The sequence below is a fragment of the Dermacentor silvarum genome, chromosome 5 (genome assembly GCF_013339745.2).
Source record: "Dermacentor silvarum isolate Dsil-2018 chromosome 5, BIME_Dsil_1.4, whole genome shotgun sequence".
NCBI lineage: Eukaryota > Metazoa > Arthropoda > Arachnida > Ixodida > Ixodidae > Dermacentor > Dermacentor silvarum.
Genome location: NC_051158.1, coordinates 163,607,158 through 163,626,898, shown reverse-complemented (window position 1 = coordinate 163,626,898; position 19,741 = coordinate 163,607,158). Strand labels below are relative to the sequence as shown.

The 19,741-nt window shown below is 47.2% G+C and overlaps 1 protein-coding gene across 8 annotated transcripts in view; it reads left to right on the top strand.

Annotated features, from left to right (window-relative positions):
- The first annotated feature begins 6,719 nt into the window (after nt 1-6,719).
- Nucleotides 6,720-19,741, top strand: part of LOC119453846 (uncharacterized) — a 214,386-nt gene continuing 201,364 nt past the window's right edge. For 7 of the 8 annotated variants that reach the window (XR_007466710.1, XR_007466709.1, XR_007466711.1 and 4 more), the window contains exon 1: nt 6,720-7,417. Coding sequence is in view for 4 of the 8 variants with exons in the window: in XM_049666875.1 (XP_049522832.1) it covers nt 6,927-7,417 (491 nt within the window). In the remaining 4 variants the exon portion in view is untranslated. Of the gene's footprint in view, nt 7,418-17,076; nt 17,704-19,741 lie in introns of those variants that run through there. The other variant, XM_049666871.1, reaches the window with a different exon arrangement.

Here is a 19,741-nt window from a genome sequence, read left to right as displayed (position 1 = left end):
TGCGATAGCAATTATATGGACACTCAAAAGCAGATTTCTGCCGTCGGCGTCGCCGTCGGCGTCGCCGTCTATGTCGCCGTCGCCGTGAGGTTCCGTATGACGTCAATGGAGATGAAATCGTCGCCGCGCGCCGAACGCTGTATGTGCGAGTGAGAGGGCGCGAGGGGCGCGCGCTTTCACGGGGAGTGAACGCACGGCGGAGAACAAACGCGCGTTCTGCGCCGTGCTCGCTTAAGGGCTGCAGAAGTATTGGCGTCTCTTTACTCCTTTACAATCATCATATATGTAGAGCAAACGCGCCTTCTTTCGAGGCGCGAGAGGCCCTGGGGGAGGGGGGGAGGGGGAGGGAAGGGAGGCGACGTTTAGCTGCGGCACCAAGTGCCTATTTATATCAGAGGCTCCGGCAACAGTCACCAACGCCGCACGCATTTTGAGCGAACGCGGGCAAAACGCCGACGGCGTCGACAACAGTTCTGCGTGTTGCCGGTGCTGCTGCATGTCCAAGTTTATACAGCTGATAAAGCTAATATCATTTACTCCGTATAGCTCTCTACAAATTTGCTATCGCAATTGATGCTTCGCCTTTCAGGTGAAACTGCGACAACTTTTTTTACACGCGGACACGACCATCCGAGACTGAGCCCTTAACAGCTTCGCTGTCAAAAAATTAGCAGTGGCTTAGTTCGGCTATGCCTGGATATACGTAGCGTGAGCGAAGGTTCAGCTGATTATTCTTAGCTTTCCTGGTTGTCTATGATTAGCTTGATTATCATGATTACTGCTGCTTCAATGACACACACACGGTATACGCATTATGTGACATATATATATATATATATATATATATATATATATATATGAAAATCAGAAGCACAACTTCACGGTTATCTTAGGTTTATTAATTGCCACAAAGACGGCTCGGTGGTCAGTGTAGTAACACGCTGCCGTCTCTATGGCCCCAACGCAGTATTTTGAATTGATTGTCTGTGATACACAAGATCAATGGTGGTTCCCCATTGGGTCGTCTGTACAGTTGGAACACTAAGTCCAGGTTAAACATGTCCTTCAACGGAACACCGATAGAGTCTGGAGCACGATTGAAGTCACCAGCCGCCACACACAGTTCACTGCCGTCTTGTTGCTGCTGCTGCTGAGATGGTCGGGCACGTCGCTCAGCCTCCTGGCGACGCCGCTTTCTTAGTCGTTCCTCCCTTTGCTCTGGTGTCTCCGCAGCACGTTTAGCCTTCTTCTGTTCGTTCTTCCTACGCTCAACTGCTAATTTCCAGGTAACTACTTCAGGATCCGATCAGTTAAGCTTCTCCGCTCTTCTGCGCCACTGAGCAGCAATTTCGCTCTCCTTCTCCATGGCTATACCACATTGGCAAACACCCAGCGCGAACGCCGGGCAAAGGCCCGGCGCGCCAGCTGTGCGCCGTGTGACGTCACTGCTCCTCGCGCATGCGCAGCACGGCTCTCCAGGAGCCACGCGAAACTGCTCAACCTCGGCCTGTGTAGCTCACGCTACAAAATTGTCCGTGAAGCAGCTCGATAATTTTAGCACGATAATGGCTTTCACTCTAGGACAAGACTTTTATATATCACGTATTGAGCAACAGCAAGCTGTAACGGAAGTTTTTCATGTTACTCTACAATTTTCTTATTGACACTTTTATATAATTATATTTGAAAAGTTGCTTAAGCAATTATGAATATAATTATCTAATTAAGCAGAATGCAAAATATTATCTGAGTACCTCCAAGCGACGGCAAACATTACCTTGGTTCTGTCCAGCTACGTGACATTTGCGTATTTCTAAATCTTGGTTCATGATAGCTGGGAAACCCTGTATATATATTATACATGCAGAAAAATTTGCGCAAACTGTTGTGGCACACAGGAGGTTCTCTCTTCCGGAGCGGCTTTTCGGGGTTTATCTGACCGTGTGTGGTACTTTGGACTGTTCGGAAATAAGGTGGGAACTGCATCAGCAGACAGAGCAGGGGTCTTTCGCGCGTCAAGTAGCACCCTTTCATCGAGCTCCGTGTAATATGCCGTGGCGGTATCATATCCTCTGAAAAATGCGTGGCCCAGAAATGGTCGGTAGGCACTAGAGTTCGGTCTGCCCTCGGAATTGCACGGCGCCACTGCTCTAGACGACCGCTGTCGGGTGGCGCTTTGAATAGAGGCACACGCTCCGCACAATACCGGTATCCAGAATTGCAGTTTGGAACGAAGCACTTTCTACCCATTGTAAACACCCCTCAGAAGGCCGCTGCCACCTTTGTCGAGGGCCCGTGGCGACAATACGTTCACGCGTGGCAATATCAAAGGTGTGCACCAGGTGGCGATACCAAAGCACAAGCTCATGAACCGCACGAGAACAAAAAGCGTGCCCATGGCGCATAGGCGGAAAGTTTTCATTTTTCCGGGGGGGGGGGGGGGGGGGGGAGGGCTGGGGCCTGACCTGCTTTCCGAACCCCACCCAGGTATGCTTATATATATATATATATATATATATATATATATATATATATATATAACCTTTAATAACAGTTACGCTGGAAGCTTCGTGTGACCTCGAAAGTTGTTCACTGAAGTGATGAGCGTATATGAGTATTTGCAAGACCTCAGGGTAGGAGACAATTCACTTTTACAGCCTGAGTCCCGTCGCACCGCCAAGAGAACGTCTCTTGGTTGAGCCATGTGACAAGAGGATTCAGTTAAACATACATTAGGGCGACATATGTGTTTTGTGCGTATGAAGTCGCAAAAGTACACATCTATGAAAAAAAAAATAAGCTTTGTAACGCCTTGTAAAAGTTTTAATGCAAAAGATACAATCAAGAAATCTTTTCCTGACGAAAGGTCAGTTATTGAGAAGACATAACATATAAAAATTAAACGATATATAACAATTTCTGAACACAACTTATGACTAGAATTATTAGCATAAGTATATTGTGATTCCATAACGCTATAGTTTCATTACTTGTCAAAGCATGCCTTATATTATGCCACCAGTTTTGTTTATTTTCCGGAGGCAGAACAAAGGATTACAGAGTAAAAATTATCAGGTGCTCAAATAAATAAGCATATTAAATAAATAAATAAGACAGTGATATCTCAAAAGCGCGAAAGGACTCGATAGCAAATATAGGAACAACGTGGATTGTGTTATTGAGAGGCAAATGCAGCATATGACGAATAAAAATTAATAAGGAAAATGCACAGATCGACTAGGGAGTTTTACAAATAGTGCAACCACGTGTCTTTTCTTACCCAAATTTCTTCACTCTGCATGCTTGCGCTGTTATGGACCCCATTTTCGTTACTTTGTATAACTTTTTTGCGTTGGTTTCTAAGCCAGGTGGTTTGTTTTGACTTGTAAATTGGTGCCTTTCTCTCTCTTATTAAAGACATCAGTTCGTTGTCTGATGCGACGGTTTCACCATTATTGAAAAAGTGTTCGTTCGGGCACACTGTAGCTGGGCGCCTCTCCTGTCTTCTTAAGTTATAATCGACTTTTTTTTATGTAGTTGTGACGCGCGAAAGTACGCTGCGCGAGAAAATTCGCAGTGGAGCGCGATCGGAATCGCGCTGTATTGCTTCTCGGTTGTATTTAAAAAAAAATATTTGCTTTCAAGTTGGGGGTGCGGCTCTTACACGGATTTATAGGGGGGAAATCTTTTTCGTGTAATTGTTTTATGCTTCGCTATCATTATTACTGCTTCGCCTTTCCGGCAGAACTGCAGCCTCTTTTTTTTTTCTGAGTCCTAGTAGAAGCTCTGCTGTGCATGACTGCTATTGATTCTGATTTCGAGTGAATCCGACTTGGACTCACTTCGGTTACTAAGTAATTATATATATTTATGACCTCTGCATGCAAGTTGTGATGTTTCCATCCCCAACATATGTTGTAAATTATTATAAGTTTTTTTTTTCATGAGTCGCTAGCATGACCTACTGTAAAGAGAAGCAATGCTGAGACAGATATCATTGACGTGCATTTCACACACCATTGATAAAAGACTCTGCCGAAGAGGTTACTGAAGTCTGCAGGTCTTTTTCAGTGTCAAAAAAGTGCGGAAAGCAATTTGTAGCGAGTTTAACATACAGCAAGATATTGATTCTCTAGACATAGGCTATCCAGATAATTAGAAATAATTGTCAGTTGGCTAACTCTTTCTCTTTCAAAGTATCATAAATTTTGTCCTGTGTACACAGTGAAATAGAATGTGTCTGTGCATGGTGTTCACAATGGAAATTAAAATAACATGTTGAAGTGAAAAAATACGGATGAGATGCTTCTAATGCGTTTGTTTTTCTATTGCCAGGATTTCCAGAAATACAGCGAAATTATGAAGAAAAGCCGCGCACGTCCGCGTCAACAATGATGCAGTTAGCTTTAAGCCCCAATAATATTTCGAGGGAAAATGTAGAGGCACCTCAAAAGAAACCATAAACGGTTTGGGTAACAGGACTCTGGTACTGACATATTTAAGGAGCCAGGAGGGGGGAGAGTAGTCGGCGCCTATGCCATGGCGTGCCTTCACAACGGCGCGGCCGCACATGCCAGCAGCGGCAACACGCGCCTTGCCGCCGGGACTGGGACCGCATTCCGCAGCGCCCTCTACGACGGCGCCGACCGAGCTAGAGGTCACTTCTAACACCGTTCTAGAGGTCACTCTAACCGAGCTGGACCTTAGCTATAAACCACTGTAAACCGAGCCGCACATAATCTGGCCGCGAGCGGGCGGCGCTTTCGCGCGCGTTGGGGGGAGAGTGATCAGCACCTTTTGTCATAGAATAAAGAACGCTTTTGTAGCGAGAGCTACATTGGCCGTATTCTCGCCGTTTCGCTGTGGCCAGCGGCCACACCGCGAGCTGAGCCGTTGCCTAGCAACCGCCGCAGCTGGCAGCGCCGCGCCATCTGGCATGACATCAGAGGAGGAACCGGTGAAACAAAAGGAGCCGGTCGGTGGGATTCATCGGCAGATATGGAAAGTGAGTCGGCGAGACTGAAAGAAGCCAGGCTTCGTCGTCGGAATGAAACCAAGAGGAGGCAGCGAGCCAAGGAGACGGAGGAAGAACGAGCCGCACGTCTCGAGAAGCGTCGTAAGTACGAAGCGGCCAGGCGAGTGGATTCAGATGAGGATGGTTCGTCGTCTGGTTCGGCATCTCGTGCCAGGGCCGCGGATCAACGACGGAATGAAACCAGGAGGAGGCAACGAGCTGCGGAGACAGAAGAACAACGTGCTCGGCGTATCGAACAGAGACGGCAGAGTGATGCAGCTCGGAGAGCGACGCGCCTAGCCGCCGATACAACGGAGTTGGAGAGGTAACAACCAAACCTTAACACTCAGACGTACGATGTAGCCGTACAGAGAACCAAGCTAAACAATAAGCAACATTAAAACATGAAAAACTCCCGATACAGCTTTCCGTTGCTCAATACGTGCTACATAAATGTGTTTTTCCGAGTGTGAGAGAAGCCCGCGAATACACGCACGATTGCCGCACGACTGGCCGCTCGAGGAACTTTGCGTGTAATCGCGGGCTTCTTTCAGGCTCGGAAAAACACTTTTATGTAGCACGTATTGAGCAACGGAAAGCTGTATCGGGAGTTTTTCATGTTGCTCTACAACTTTCTCATTGACACTTTGATCATTAGGACAGTACTTCTCGAGTTAGATAATTAATTACAATTACCTAATTAAATCTCAGTAACGAAAAAAATTGTGGCGGCTACTCCACTGTGCTGGGAACAATACGCACTAGGTTTGCTTCGCGTAACGCCGTTCCTATTTTTTTTAATCGTGCTGCGTGATAGCTGAGGCACCCTGTATATATATAAGATGGTTTTGCTGCTATGAATATTATTCCTGCGAATGAGAGTTTTATTTGCAGTATTCACTAATAAGTGTGTTTGTTACTGCAAACACGTGCGCTTATTCTGGTCGGGAGTTCTCACTTTTTTAATTATTGCATTTAGAATATTTGTTATTTTTTCCCTGACATATATATCGTGAGTCTATGTACCCTTTGATTTAATTACCTAGAAATACATTGGTCATTCTTCGGGGCACGCCGTTAGTAAACCTGGTTTATTTCACTCTAATATTGTTTTCTTCGATCATTGTCCTTGATCAATATCCCCCAACAAGAAGCGCGCGTAAAATGACACGATATCAATAATAAAATGTTCTTACGTAGCTTCATGTTGCAGAGATACCAGTTACTTTTGGAAGACAGTGGTAAAAACAGCAGTTCACCTGGCTAAAACTACACTTGGTACATGCCGTAAGGGGTCATGGGCACACTGAAGCAGCTAAAACATTTAAAAAAAATTACTGCACAGAGGTTCTGCGAGAAAAACTGGGCGTCCGCCAGCGTCCGCGTAACGAACGCGCGCTCGCTAGCAGACGACGCGCTTGACAACGACAGCAAAATTGAAGACGTCGCGTTGTATAATCCATACCTCAAACATATATGTTTGGCAAAATAGTATAAACATAAATTTGCAGTTGAAAATAAAGCGCTATTTTAAGAGCGTACTATGCGCAATCGGCCTCGGCGCCCGCAGCGAAAGTTCGTTGAATGTGCCGCGGAGCGCGTCTCCGCCCCAATCCAGTTCGCTCGCAGCGCCCTCGCACTATTTTTCCACACGCGGCGCCTCAGCGGCAGAGCGCCGTTCGGCCCACTCTACCATTGTCTAGTACACTGCAGGCTCCCTGTTTATTCCTCCTCCTCCATTTCGACATCGGGAGCATGATTGGGACGGAAGAGAATTTGGTTGCTCGGATGTGGTCGGAGAAGTCACGAGCAGTCAAAAGTGCACGGAGAGTGAGTCTCCGCGCGAGTCTTCATTGTGTGCGAGTGTTTCATCAATGCCTCCTGGGAGGCATTGGTTTCATAAAACGGCAACATGCCGCCGCGTCGCAGAACATCTGTTGACGCCGAAGAGAGGAAACGCAAACGAGCTGAGGCTGCGCGCGCTCGACGGGCCAGTGAGAGCGTCGACGCGCGTGAGGCTCGTCTCGCCAAAGCACGCGCCAGCCACGCCAAGAAGACGGGCGAAGCTCGCGAAGCCCGTCTCGCCCAAATGCGTGCGTATCGTGCACGCCAGGAGCGGCGGGGCGTCGAGCAGCGTTTGGACGCCCTGGAGCGGAACAGAGTCGCCCAACACAGACGGGTGGCTGCCGAGACTTCAGAGAAATACAACGAGCGTCTCCTACGTTGCAGGGCGGCCAAGCAGATCCGATGGGCTTCGATGAGCGAAGAAGAACGAGAAGCGGAATTGGCTCTTCGCAGAGAACTTCAAAGGACTCGACACCGTCTGATGCCGGCGAGGGAACGTGCACAGTTGCTCGATCGCATGAGAGCAGCGGCTCGCGCTCGCCGAGCTGCAGCGACCAGGTACGCGCAGCCCAGTCTTTATCGTCGGAACCCGGTTGACTCTTACTCTTCCTTTTTCTTTTTTATTACGTACATGTCTCGCGAACTCCGTTAAGCATTAAAATTCCTAATGAAGATTAACCACAGAACACCCATACAAACGATTAACGACAGGGAAGTTGCCGCCGTTTCGCACGGCGCATTACGAGCTCTCAACGGGAGCCGCATGGGACACGAACGGCGCTGCTGTACTTGTGTCCACGCGCAAATTTCACACATGTAGTCGCCCTTAAAGCAATTCCTACGTATTTTTTTTATTTTTTATTTTTTTTTTGCTCTAATGTAATCTAATCTAACTGGGAGAAAGAATGCTATACGTTACTGCAAGAAATTGTATTCTCTAAACATAGCGATGTTGAAGGCGATGCTGGTCACATGGCATTCTTGTTTTGGTGCGCCTTAGCATTTTGGTGCCTTGCCTGACATTTCTCAGATGTACAACAGCAATCAGCAAACCAGGTTGTGGCAGCTGTTGCCGGGGCTCGCTATACCAGAGGTCACCAGGGTACTCTGGAAAAGTGTAGCAGTCCCGGCTCTCACTTTCGGAAGTGCGGTTGTGTGCCTCTCGTCATCGACCCGGCAGACTCTCTAGGTCCGCCAAAGGGAAGCTGGCCGTATGGCACTGAGAGTACACGGTTTCACACCAAAAGAGGTGCCACAAGCAGACCTTGGGTGGTCGACGTTCGAGGCGAGGGAGGCGGCTGCCAAGCTTTTTGTATGAGAGGCATCTCAGTGGCATGCCAGAGGGGCGCTGGGCTCGGGAAGCATACAAATGCGTTCACCTCTGCTCAGTAAGAACAAAATTGGTCGCCCAAACCCGGTGGCTGGCTGAGTGAAATGGGATGGAGGCTGTCCGACTCACTGAACTCCTCCAGCGCGACACAAGGCAGAGGGTGCGGGAGCAGGTGGGTAGAGACCAACAGATGGAGGGCGACAACTCGAGCAAAGACTGCTCTGGCTGTATACAGTGCTCGGAAGGTAAATATTGCCAAAGAGACCATGTACGACAACTCCAGAGGCAGCGGTTTGCTGTATGAAGCTCACCGTGGTCTGCTCAGAACACGCGTGTTGCAGGCCAAGTTCACTGCAGATCTAAGCATGACCTGCCCTTGATGCCGAGCCAGGGAGGAGACCACCTAGCACATCGTCATTGAATGTCCAGGCTCGCATCCCGTCGCACCCCGTACCCAGGACCCCGCAGCGGATGATTGCAGTGATGTGCTTACGATGGTACTAGGCTTCCGTGGCACCGGGGAGCCTGCCCGCAAAGATGCAGCGGAATTTACGAATAGGAGACTAGAACAATGGTGGTGTGAGCAAGTGCCGTGGCTGCTGTGTTTTGTGAAAGGTGGCAGGAGGTGGGCCAGCACAGGTGCATTAGAAGATTTTATGTTTCCTTGTCTTTTTTCCGTTAGTTTTATGGCCCATTCAGACCCGCCACGGTGGCTAAGGCATTGCGCTGCTGAGCATGAGATCGCGGGAGGCAAAAATGTAAAGACACCTGTGTGCTTGCGTTGTAGTACACGTTAAAGAACCCCAGGTGGTCAAAATTAATCCGGAGCCCTCCACTACGGCATGCCCCACAATCAGAACTGGTTTTGGCACGTAAAACCCCAGAATGAATCAATCAATGGCCCGATCAGGCATTACCCGTTGATCTCCCAATTCAAAGGGATGTCGCCACAGGCATCATCATCATCATGTGTGGGTGCATGTTGTTCGACCGACGTGCAACTGTGCTGTGAAACCGTCGCTGCGAAGGGGTGCTGCCGCTGCGCTCCTCTAATGCCTGTGCGAGCAACGAGGACAATGAGCTAGGTGCCGCCATTGCTCATTGTGATGTGTAATCACCCAGAGCGGGTGATGGAAATGGCAGAACATTTCCCCATGGGGCATGGTGAAGCATTGATGTACAGGGTACAGGCACTGATGTCCTTAAAAACAGATTAAAAACTTCATTTACGTGGTGTATTACACAAGAAAAAGAATTTAATATTGTTAAAATTTTTACGTGAGCTATAGTTATGATGATTTTGTTAGAACGGGTTTCTTTGTAGCTGTAGCTACTTGAAAACGAGAGTACTCCCTCCAGGCCGTAATGATCATTGCTGAACAACCTTCACCAAAAGCGCCATTACACTACCTTAACGGAAGGGAAACCATGGGACTCCGAGCGCATCTCCTTAGAGGTAAAAACGACGGAATTCAAAAGCGTTCGTGGGTGCCCGTGTGACATAAGTCGAAGGACGCCGAGCTGGGAGAACAAAGCGCGTGCCAGGGAAGGTACGGAGGACCGTGCAGCAGAGTTGGGGGGAGGGGCGGGGGAGAAGGAAGCGGAGGCGTGATGGGTAAACCTCCTCTGGCAGTTTCTACGGACTCTGTGCTATGGATGTACGGGGTTCATCTGGCAATCGAGAGTATAAGCAAGAAGGATGGAGCAGTAGCGAAAGTGGTGGCAGGCCGAGCACGAGTCGACCGACCCCGAAGTCGCTGGCTTGTTCAGCTGATCTAGCAATCAGGCTGAACAAGACCAGCAAAAGGCATGGGCTAGGCGTGCCCAGGAGACTCGCGAAGCATTTGCCTCGGAGCTTGCGACAATGTGAGTGTGTTAGGCAAGACTGCATAGCTTAGAAATTGTGGAGCAGCATGAAGCCCATTTCGAAGCTCATCGCAATGTCTTGTACAAATCCCGGAAGCTCGAGGCTGCACAGAATGCCTGGCTTCACACGGGTGCCCCCAAAATCTTTAAAAGGGCTTTTATTGATGACACATTTAGGTGCACGTGCTCTGTGTGTGATCGTCTCGGGCATCTGAAACACATAAAACATTCTACGCACAATGTACAAAAAGGGAATAGCACCCATACGCTTTCGAATAACCCGCGTTCACAAAGTGAAATGTCACTGTATTTTTGTTTTATAATGTCTTCCTTCCCCACTTTTCCTTATCGGGTATCAGGGTTTCTAGCCTTTTTCATGGACCGATCCCAAAAATAGGGGTCTAAAATATATATATATATTCACACACATGCACATGCCCCGTGACCGGCTTCACACACACACACATTTTTCCACTTTGACGCTCCTTAAAGTGCAGCTCCGGTAAAAAAGGGCAACTCCGGCGATTTTTCAAGGTCAATGAATCTGAATGAAGTTCACTCAGTGCGTTCTTCTGCATGTTTCCGTCATTCCTTGAAAACACCAGGCTTGAGTTGCGCATATTTTTTATAAATGAATTTCATTCATTCCCTCAAAACACCTGCCCTGCCCTGCCTACTCCTCAGCTACTGGCCACATAGCATTATGACATAAAAGGAGGTATACGCAGAGCATGCTGGGAATGAATGGCAGACGACAGGGCAGAGGAGAAAGCTAGCGTTTGGCATGAGAAGTTGCTGTTGCGAAAAGTTATGTTCTGTGTGGATGGGGCAGGAGATGGGAGGCAAGTGGTGTTGCGTTGTTGGCTACACAAACTTCAGTCCTCGCCATCCGCACACACAGTTTGAGCCAATTGCGTTCAGTCGAGTTTAGGCCTATCACAGTCGCCGAGTTCATGCGTCTACTATTGGCCGACCTGAGTGACTGACCTGAAGCTAATTAAGCCATTAGGATGAAGAAACTGCATCTGTAGTTCAGTTTTGATCACCCCCCCCCCCCCATACGGATTTGAAATAACCAATTCCTTAATTCGTACAGCGCACACACAAAAAACTAGAAGCAACGACATAGCCGAGTAGCAACATCGGTATGTTGCCGTTCTCGAAGATGGCCAGTCGCACTCGCTGGCACTTACGTAAATTAAATGTGACTACATACATGGGTGTATTTTTACGTATTGGTATGCTGACTCATTATTTAGCTTTAGAAGTGCACCGTTTGCCTCGTGTGCCAAATGGGTAGCAAGCGGAGGCCCCAAGCGGATGCACCGGTGCTTACTGTCAGCGGCATTCTTGCGGGATACAAATGCAGAAAGTCATGCTTCACATCTTATAGTGAGTACAAGAAGTGCTTCCCTGATAAGGGGTAATACACTTAAAATAGCAAGCAGCACATATAACAACATCAGTGGTTAGGGCCAGTCTTGGTCTTCATGTTGCAGCGTGATATGTTGTGCATGGGCACTGGCCCTCGTGGTGGCGGGTGGAATGTGAACGGCGATTCGTGGCTATTGAATTCATCAGAATCGTAGTTGTCACTGTTTGACAAATCCGAAGATTGACACCCGAAGGTCCGGCACGGTCGCAAATCAGCTGAGCGTCTGCTCTTCGCCGCTTTGGCTCGCCCCAACAAAACTTTATCCCTTTCCTCGATTACAGCACTTGCGCAGGCCTTCAAGAAGTTCTCACGAAATTGGTCCCACGTCGCTAGGGTTGTCACTCTGTTCTCGAACCAGGTCCAAGCAGTGTCATCCAATAAAAAATAGACATGGCACAGCTTGTCCTCGCCACTCCAGTTGTTGAACGTCGTGGTCCTCATATGTCTCCAGCCAGTTTTCACGCTCTTCAAACAATGACCCATAGAAGGCCAGTGGCTCCCTGGGCTGCTTCAGCGTGATGGAGGACACTGCGGCTGCCATTGTGATTATTGACTTGGGACACAATCTTCTTGGTCATCGCAAGTAAAAGCTCGTGGTCGGGTGGCAGGTTTTGTAGCCTGCGGCTTGCTCGATGGTCTGGGGCGACACTGGTGTTGTCTTCGAGGTATGGGTTTGACGGAGGATGAATGCAATGAACGCAAAAGCACCTCCACCAGATGTCACGTTGTAGTGACGGTCAAAAACTCAGTAGCAAAACTGTGAACAACGACACAAACTCTTTATTTGGAGCGCTTCTGCCCGTAAAAGCAAGTGGCACCCAAAGCACAATGATAGTGGCGAACACAGTCGACGATCGTCCAAAATCTGATCAGCAGGTCAAGCACATTGGCTTTTATACAGGACTCGTCAAAGATTCCAGCGTAATCACAGGTACCCGCGTGCCTTCCTACACAATTCGCATCAGAATACACAAAGTTCGGTGACAACCATCGATAAAATTCAAGAAACTACCGATATATGCCAGCGTGTTCTGCGCTGAGTAATTACATGTAACATTTCTTAGCCAGTGAAAAGTGGTCACCGGAGAAAGATAAGCAAGTACAGTGTCTATAAGATGCATGCGAAGGAGTTGGCCTCCATCTATTGCAAAAAAAAAAAGCACAGGCCAATACTGTAGTGCAGGTTAAGTACATGACTAGATCAACATATTGGGATGTTTGGTTTAATTTCCAGTGAAGGAACCATAACATCTCCAGTTGCATAGGTTTTTGGTAACATGGCATTTTCAGCCCCATTTTAAGATAACGTATAGAAGCACGTAGAAGCATGCACATGTCAATGAGATTGGCCAATAGTTACGATAGCTTCCTACTTTACGCTTGCCTCTAGGAATACAAAATTCTAGCGCTTTATTTTGTTATTAAACAAACAAATGCACTCCTAACATGTTAATGCATTTTGTGGGGCTATGCCGCTGCGCTACGTACTGCAGCATATTGATTTAAGCGTCTTGAGTGCAAGACGCAGGACATTTAAGTAGATGGTCCCCATGTCTGTTAGCATGCTATGATGCTACGTACAGAAGTGACTCCAACTTCTCAAAAAATCTGTGGTGTCAGCTTTTCGGCCTTTCTAAATATTCAGAGAGGACTTCTATACATAATTGCAGCACACGCAACGCAATGGATGAACCAGGCTAGCGCTAAGATTGAAGTTAACAACACAAATTCCATTACACGTTCAGTAATCACACAAAGATCATTTCCAGCTTCCTTGAAGGGTACACGTGAGCTTTCGGGATGGTGCTTGCTACTAAGTTTGGTGCAAAAATGTGGCTAAGAGCAGGGACCGCTTATTTGCAATTATGAGCAATATATACACGCATAATTTCTTCAGAACCTGACGTTAAGCATGAGTAGTACGAGGGTCTCTCTCTGCGCTGACATGACGACGTTACAGCACCCGAATTCCGAATACTGCATATGCGATGAGGATAGCTATATGGGCTTGTTGATAGGCCCTCTTGTAATTTGTTGTAGCACAGACAGAACGACAGGGACATAGAGGGCACTTGAGACAGCGCACAGAGCTTAACAACCAGCTGTGAACAGCTGTTTACGTCCACCATGTCTCCTCGCATTGAACTTCAGGAACCACTTTTTCGCACTCTAAAACAAATTTAAACTTTGAAGCGTTTTTAAATGAGAAAATGTGTAATATTTGCTTCCATTAAAGATAGGTCAATAATATTGTCACAATGCAGAACAGGACAAACAAACAAGAGACGAAGACAAAGTGCTGTTGCTGCTGGCGCTTCCGCTGTCATGTTCTAGTGTCATTATACCATGTTCTGGACACTATACTAGCACTAGTCACACAATCCCACACCGCTTATGCCAGCGATGCAATTTCTATGGCAGCACCGGCCCGTCAGATTGCCCGCACTCGCCTCACTGATTCCCAGGCTTCCCAGAAGTCCCGTTACGATACGCACCATAAGGAAGTGCCGTATTTAGCTGGCTTTCTTGTGCACCTGTGGTCACCATCTCGTCGTGTGGGACTATCGGAAAAACTTCTGTCGCAAGATTCAGGTTCCTACCGAATCCTGCGATAGCTTGCAGATGTGACGTATGAGATTGCTCCCGAAGAGCCCGGCCCGTCGTCTGTACAGCCATAGTTTATCGAGGAAGCTATGGTACAGCCAAGAACAGATGTTGCTCATGTCTCCCGTTTAAAGCGCTACGTTCGTGCCTTTACCGGGCCATAAAAGCTTGCGCCGGGACGGCGCTCCAACCCCAGCGGCATAGTGTCGCGATGCAGAAAAGGACAAGCAGACAAGAGACGATGACAAAGTGTTGCTGCTGGCGCTTCCATCACCATGTTCTATTGTCAGCTGGTGCCTTCAGCATTCGCCTAACATAAACGACATTTGTGCTTGTTTCCACCTCGCAACAATATTCTAACACACAGGTTTTTCGTTACATTTGAAAAATTATGCGGCATGTGCCACAAAGTCTGGCAGGAAACAATCCTGTACGACACACCAGCCGCATTGTTCAAATTGAAATTGTGTGAAATGATTCCTCTAAAACTTACATTGCAACACGTGTGACTTCATCAAATTTTTTTTTTCGCTCCAGTCGTAGCATGTGAATCATTGCGTTGCATATATATATATATATATACATATATATATACACAGGGTGTTTCAGCGAACACTTTCAAAATTTATTTGAGGTTGCCTGTGGCAGATAGCCCAATTTTAGTTAATGAGCTGGTCTATTCGAAGAGGCGGACATAACTTGCGCAAGAAATTAAAATGCATAATCGACTAATTAACAAAAATTCACTAATTAAGTTTTTAACTTAATTACCTGATGGCCCATATTGCAATTTACAAAGTGTAGCCGTGGAGTTCGCAAGGCGGATAAAGGTCCGTTCGATTCGCCTGCACCACTGTGAATCAGTTCACGGCGGTTCACGAGAAGTTCAGAAATTTTGCAGCTCGATTTCTGTGGTGCAGGCACAGCGCGACACTCGAAACGAATGCCAAGGTGCAGACGCGGTGCAGGCGTTATGTTATGTCCGACTAATGTGCACGGAGTGTGTAAGTTTGAGAGCTCCTGAACTGCAGATATGATCGAATTCTGGGGCGTAAATACACACCACACTTGCGTAGATACATCAGACGTGCATAAGCGAGGTTTTAACGGCTCTCGCGCCCGTGTGCTGTGTCGTCTGCTGCGCTGCTGCCGCGCACCTGTACGCCTGCACCACGGCGGCACCGACAGTGTAGTGGGTGCAGCAAAATCATGAACCAGCCCTGCACCTTTCCTGCGCCTTTTCAAACGAACGGCGTGGTTCAGCGGGCGCCATTGCTGCACCGCTGAAACGAATGGCAGGGTGCAGCACCTCGTGAACTGGTTCATGCGGTGTAGGCGAATCGAACGTAAGTGAATTAATTCTCAGGATGACACTAGTTTCGAGATATTAATTCCAGAACTTTGCGTTAAAATGCATTGGCGTTCCAGTTAATTTTGTGCTTCAATGCAAAAAGCGACGTTTTGTTAAGAACTGGAACGACAATGCATTTCTCCACAAAGTTCGGGAATTAATATCTCGAAACTGGTGTCATCCCGAGAATTCGTTCCAAGTGGATCCGCCTTGCGAACTCCAAGGCTACAATTTGTAAATTGCAATATGGGTCATCCGGTAATTAGTTAAAAACTTAATTAGTCGATTATGCATTTCAATTTCTTCTGCAACTTATGTTCGCCTCTTCGAGTAGAGCAGCTCATGAACTATAATTGTGCTATCTGCCACAGGCAACCTTTAAGAATTTTTGAAAGTGTTCGCTGAAACACCCTGTATATACATATACAGGGTGTTTCAGCGAAAACTTTCAAAATTTATTTAAGGTTGCCTGTGGCAGATAGCCCAATTCTAGTTAATGAGCTGGTCTACTCGAAGCGGTGGACATTACTTGCGCAAAAAAATTAAATGCATAATCGACTAATTAATAAGAATTCACTAATTAAGTTTTTAACTAATTACCTGATGGCCCATATTGTAATCTACAAATTGTAGCCATGGAGTTCGCAAGGCGGATCCACTTGGAATGAATTCCCGGGATGACACCGCTTTCGAGATATTAATTCCCGAACTTTGCGAAGAAAAGCGTTGGCGTTACAGTTAGTTTCTTAACAAAACGTCGCTTTATGCATTGAAGCACAACATTAACTGGAACGCCAATGCATTTCTCCGCAAAGTTCGGGAATTAATATCCCAAAAGTGGTGTCATCCCGAGAATTCGTTCCAAGTGGATCCGTCTTGCGAACTCCACGGCTACAATTTGTAGATTACAATATGGGCCATCAGGTAATTAGTTGAAAACTTAATTAGTGAATTTTTATTAATTAGTCGATTATGCCTTTCACTTTTTTGCGCAAGTAACGTCCGCCGCGTCGAGTAGACCGGCTCATTAACTATAATTGGGCTATCTGCCTCAGGTAAACTTTAAGAATTTTTGAAAGTGTTTGCTGAAACACCCTGTATATTGAACGCGAAGAACGGGAACCGAGGGGCCCAATTATTATTAATCATATCATAAGAAGCCAACAAACAATGACACTGAGGACAACATAGGGGAAATTATTTGTACTCACGTATTGAATTAAAGAAATTATAAATTAATGGAAATGAAAGTGGATGAAGAAACAATTGTCCTCAGGTGGGGAACGATCCCACGTCTTCGCATTACGCGTGCGATGCTCTTACCATTGAGCTACCGCGGAGCCGTTTTCCCATCCACTTTTCGGGGTATTTATGTTTTACAACTAGAACTGACCCTGGGAGTGTTAGCCAGCGCCAGCACTAGCAATTCTAGCCACCCTAGTGGAGCTGTGAAACTGAGTTGGTTCTATTAACGGCTGTGCCGATCAGCGCACACGTACTAGCCAGCGTTCAAACTGCGCGCGCGGAAAGCCGAAACCAGAAGTGTGGCTCGATGCACAACAGTTGATTCGACTGCGACTCATACTTCCTCCATGATGGGAGTGTCCGTTCTTGTTATTTGTTTCTCTGGCAGTGCGACGAATGATGGATGACAGATAAGCATAGGCGAGCGGCGCTGCGGATGACGTCATCGGCAAGGTAGCGCGGAGCAGGCGGGGGAGCGGGTGGCTCCGGCACCCCGTAAATCGGCGCTTGGGAATAAGAATAACAGTCTGTGCTTCATCGCTGTGAAGTAGTATGTACGGAGCGGGTCCTTCTCGTGATCTTGCAGCTGAACGGCGAGCTAGAAGGACCGAGATGCAACGGAAGCGCCGTCTAGAACAACGCGAGTCTACCGATCCCGAAGTCGTCGCTAAACGCCAAGCCCGGGCCGAACGTGCTCGGCAATACATTCGGGGTAGACGTGCTCAGGAGACCCCCGAAGAGCATGCAGCTCGGCTAGCGACAAGACGAACTTCCCGTCCTGCCCAGTACCGTGCCCAAGTCAATGCGGAATCGGCGGAGCAACGAGAAAAGCGTTTAAAAGCGGCCCGAAATTCGAACCGTGAAAGTCGTAAGCGTCGAGCTCAACGAAATGCCCAACAGCACGAATCTGCCATCTCCAAGCGGAAATTAAAAAGGGACGGCAGAAATGAGAGAAAGTACGCTCACGCGAAATACGGGTTCACTTCGTGGAACGAGGGTCGTTTTTTACACTGGTAAGTGACGAAGTTGATCACGGCGCCTACCCATGTTTGCGACGAATTTGTCCGCAATGCAAGCGTGCGGTTTAAAGGCATTTCGCTTAGGTTCTGAAGGCTGTCTACCGCTTCTTTACAGCGTTGCTGTAGCTACGATGCACGACCGTGCGAGTGCATCGTGTTGTGTGTTAATTACAGTTACTGATACTTGCAAGGGATCATTTTGTTGGTTTTATGCGGTATCTCAAATCGTCGCACCACCTTTCACAAGTTTGTTTTTAGATCTATTTTAACGCGACAGCCTTAAGGGCCCCGTGTTGCAGAAAATCCGATGTCGGCGTCCGCGGCCGAGAAAATCATCCCCAACCACGCAGGCCCTCCGAATATATTTAGGTACAGATAGAATCACACTTGTCTAGAGCAGTCGAGCGGCCGGCTGGATGGATGGATGGATGGATGGATGAGGCTGAACCCTTTAAACCGGGCGGTGGCATGCGCCACCTAGCCATGACTATTAACATATTTTGTACTTTGTGGTGGGTGAAATTTCACCCCTGCCTTGATTTTATCCACCAAACAGATAACCTCTGTTTGGTTATTTCTACCCGCTTAAAGTCTATTTTGCCTTCACTGTCCCTAAACCCCAATGCTTTGAAAAAATCAGCCCCGTTGCCTTGCACTGTAGGGTTAAGCCCTTTACAGAAAAGTATGAGGTGTTCAGCCGTTTCCTCTTCCTCTCCACACGCACAGCACAACGTGCCTATACCTTGGTACTTGACTAGGTACATCTTAGTCCGCAATACTCCCGTCCTTGCTTCAAACAACAAAGAGCCTCCCCTAGAATTATCATAGATATTTTCTTTAGCAATTTCTTGCTTGAAAGTTCTGTATATTCCCAGTACTGATTTCGTCTGCATCCTTGTTTTCCACAGACCCCTCTCTGTTTCCTTAACCTTTTTCTTAACCAGTGTTTCTTGGTTTGCACCCCTCCTGCAGTCCAAATATTTGATTGACAATTTTCTGGTCAGCTTCTTCCATTTTGTGTCAACATTCCTCATGTACAAATAACTGAAAACTCTCCTTGCCCACCGCTTTTCTGCCATTTCTCTCAATCGCTCCTCAAATTCTATCTTGCTGCTGACTTCCCTGCCCTCGAATGACGTCCATCCCATGTCACCCTGTACCCCCTGATTTGGTGTATTTCCGTGTGCTCCCAGAGCCAGTCTACCTACCCCTCGCTGCTTAACTTCCAACCTTGCTCGAACCTCTGATCTCATGCACAGGACCGCATTGCCGAAAGTCAAACTAGGGACCATCACCCCTTTCCAAATCCCTCTCACCACTTCGTACCTATTGTAATTCCACAGTGCCCTATTTTTCATCACAGCTGCATTTCTGCTACCTTTAGCCGTCACATATTTTTCATGTTCCGTTAGGTACTCAGCCCCATTGTTTATCCACACTCCAAGATATTTGTACTTATCCACCACCTCCAGCGTAACCTCCTGTATCCTATGCTTGCTGCCCTGATTATTATTAAAAGTCATGACTGCCGATTTTTCTTTACTAAACTTCAAACCTAAGCTATCTCCCTCTTTACCACAGATGTCCATTAATCTCTGCAAGTCTTCCTTGCTGTCAGCCATAAGTACAATGTCATCTGCATACATCAGTCCTGGTAATGACTGTTTAATCCATTCTCCTTGCTTGAAATAGGAAAGGTTGAAGCCAAGTCCGCTCCTCTCTCATTTTTTCTCTAATCCTTGTAAATACAGCATGAACAATAGAGGTGACAGAGGGCACCCCTGCCTAAGCCCCTGCTGTATCTCTATAGGCCCAGATACCTTGTTTTCCCATTTTATAAGCACCCTGTTACGTTTATAGATATCTTTTAAAAGATTTCTTACTCCATCTTCCACCTCTAGAGTGCCCAGTATGTCCCACAAATCCTTTTGGATTACACTGTCATAGGCTCCCTTGATATCCAGAAAGGCAAGCCATAGGGGCCTGTGTTCCTTTTCTGCTATTTCAATACACTGTGTCAATGAGAACAGAT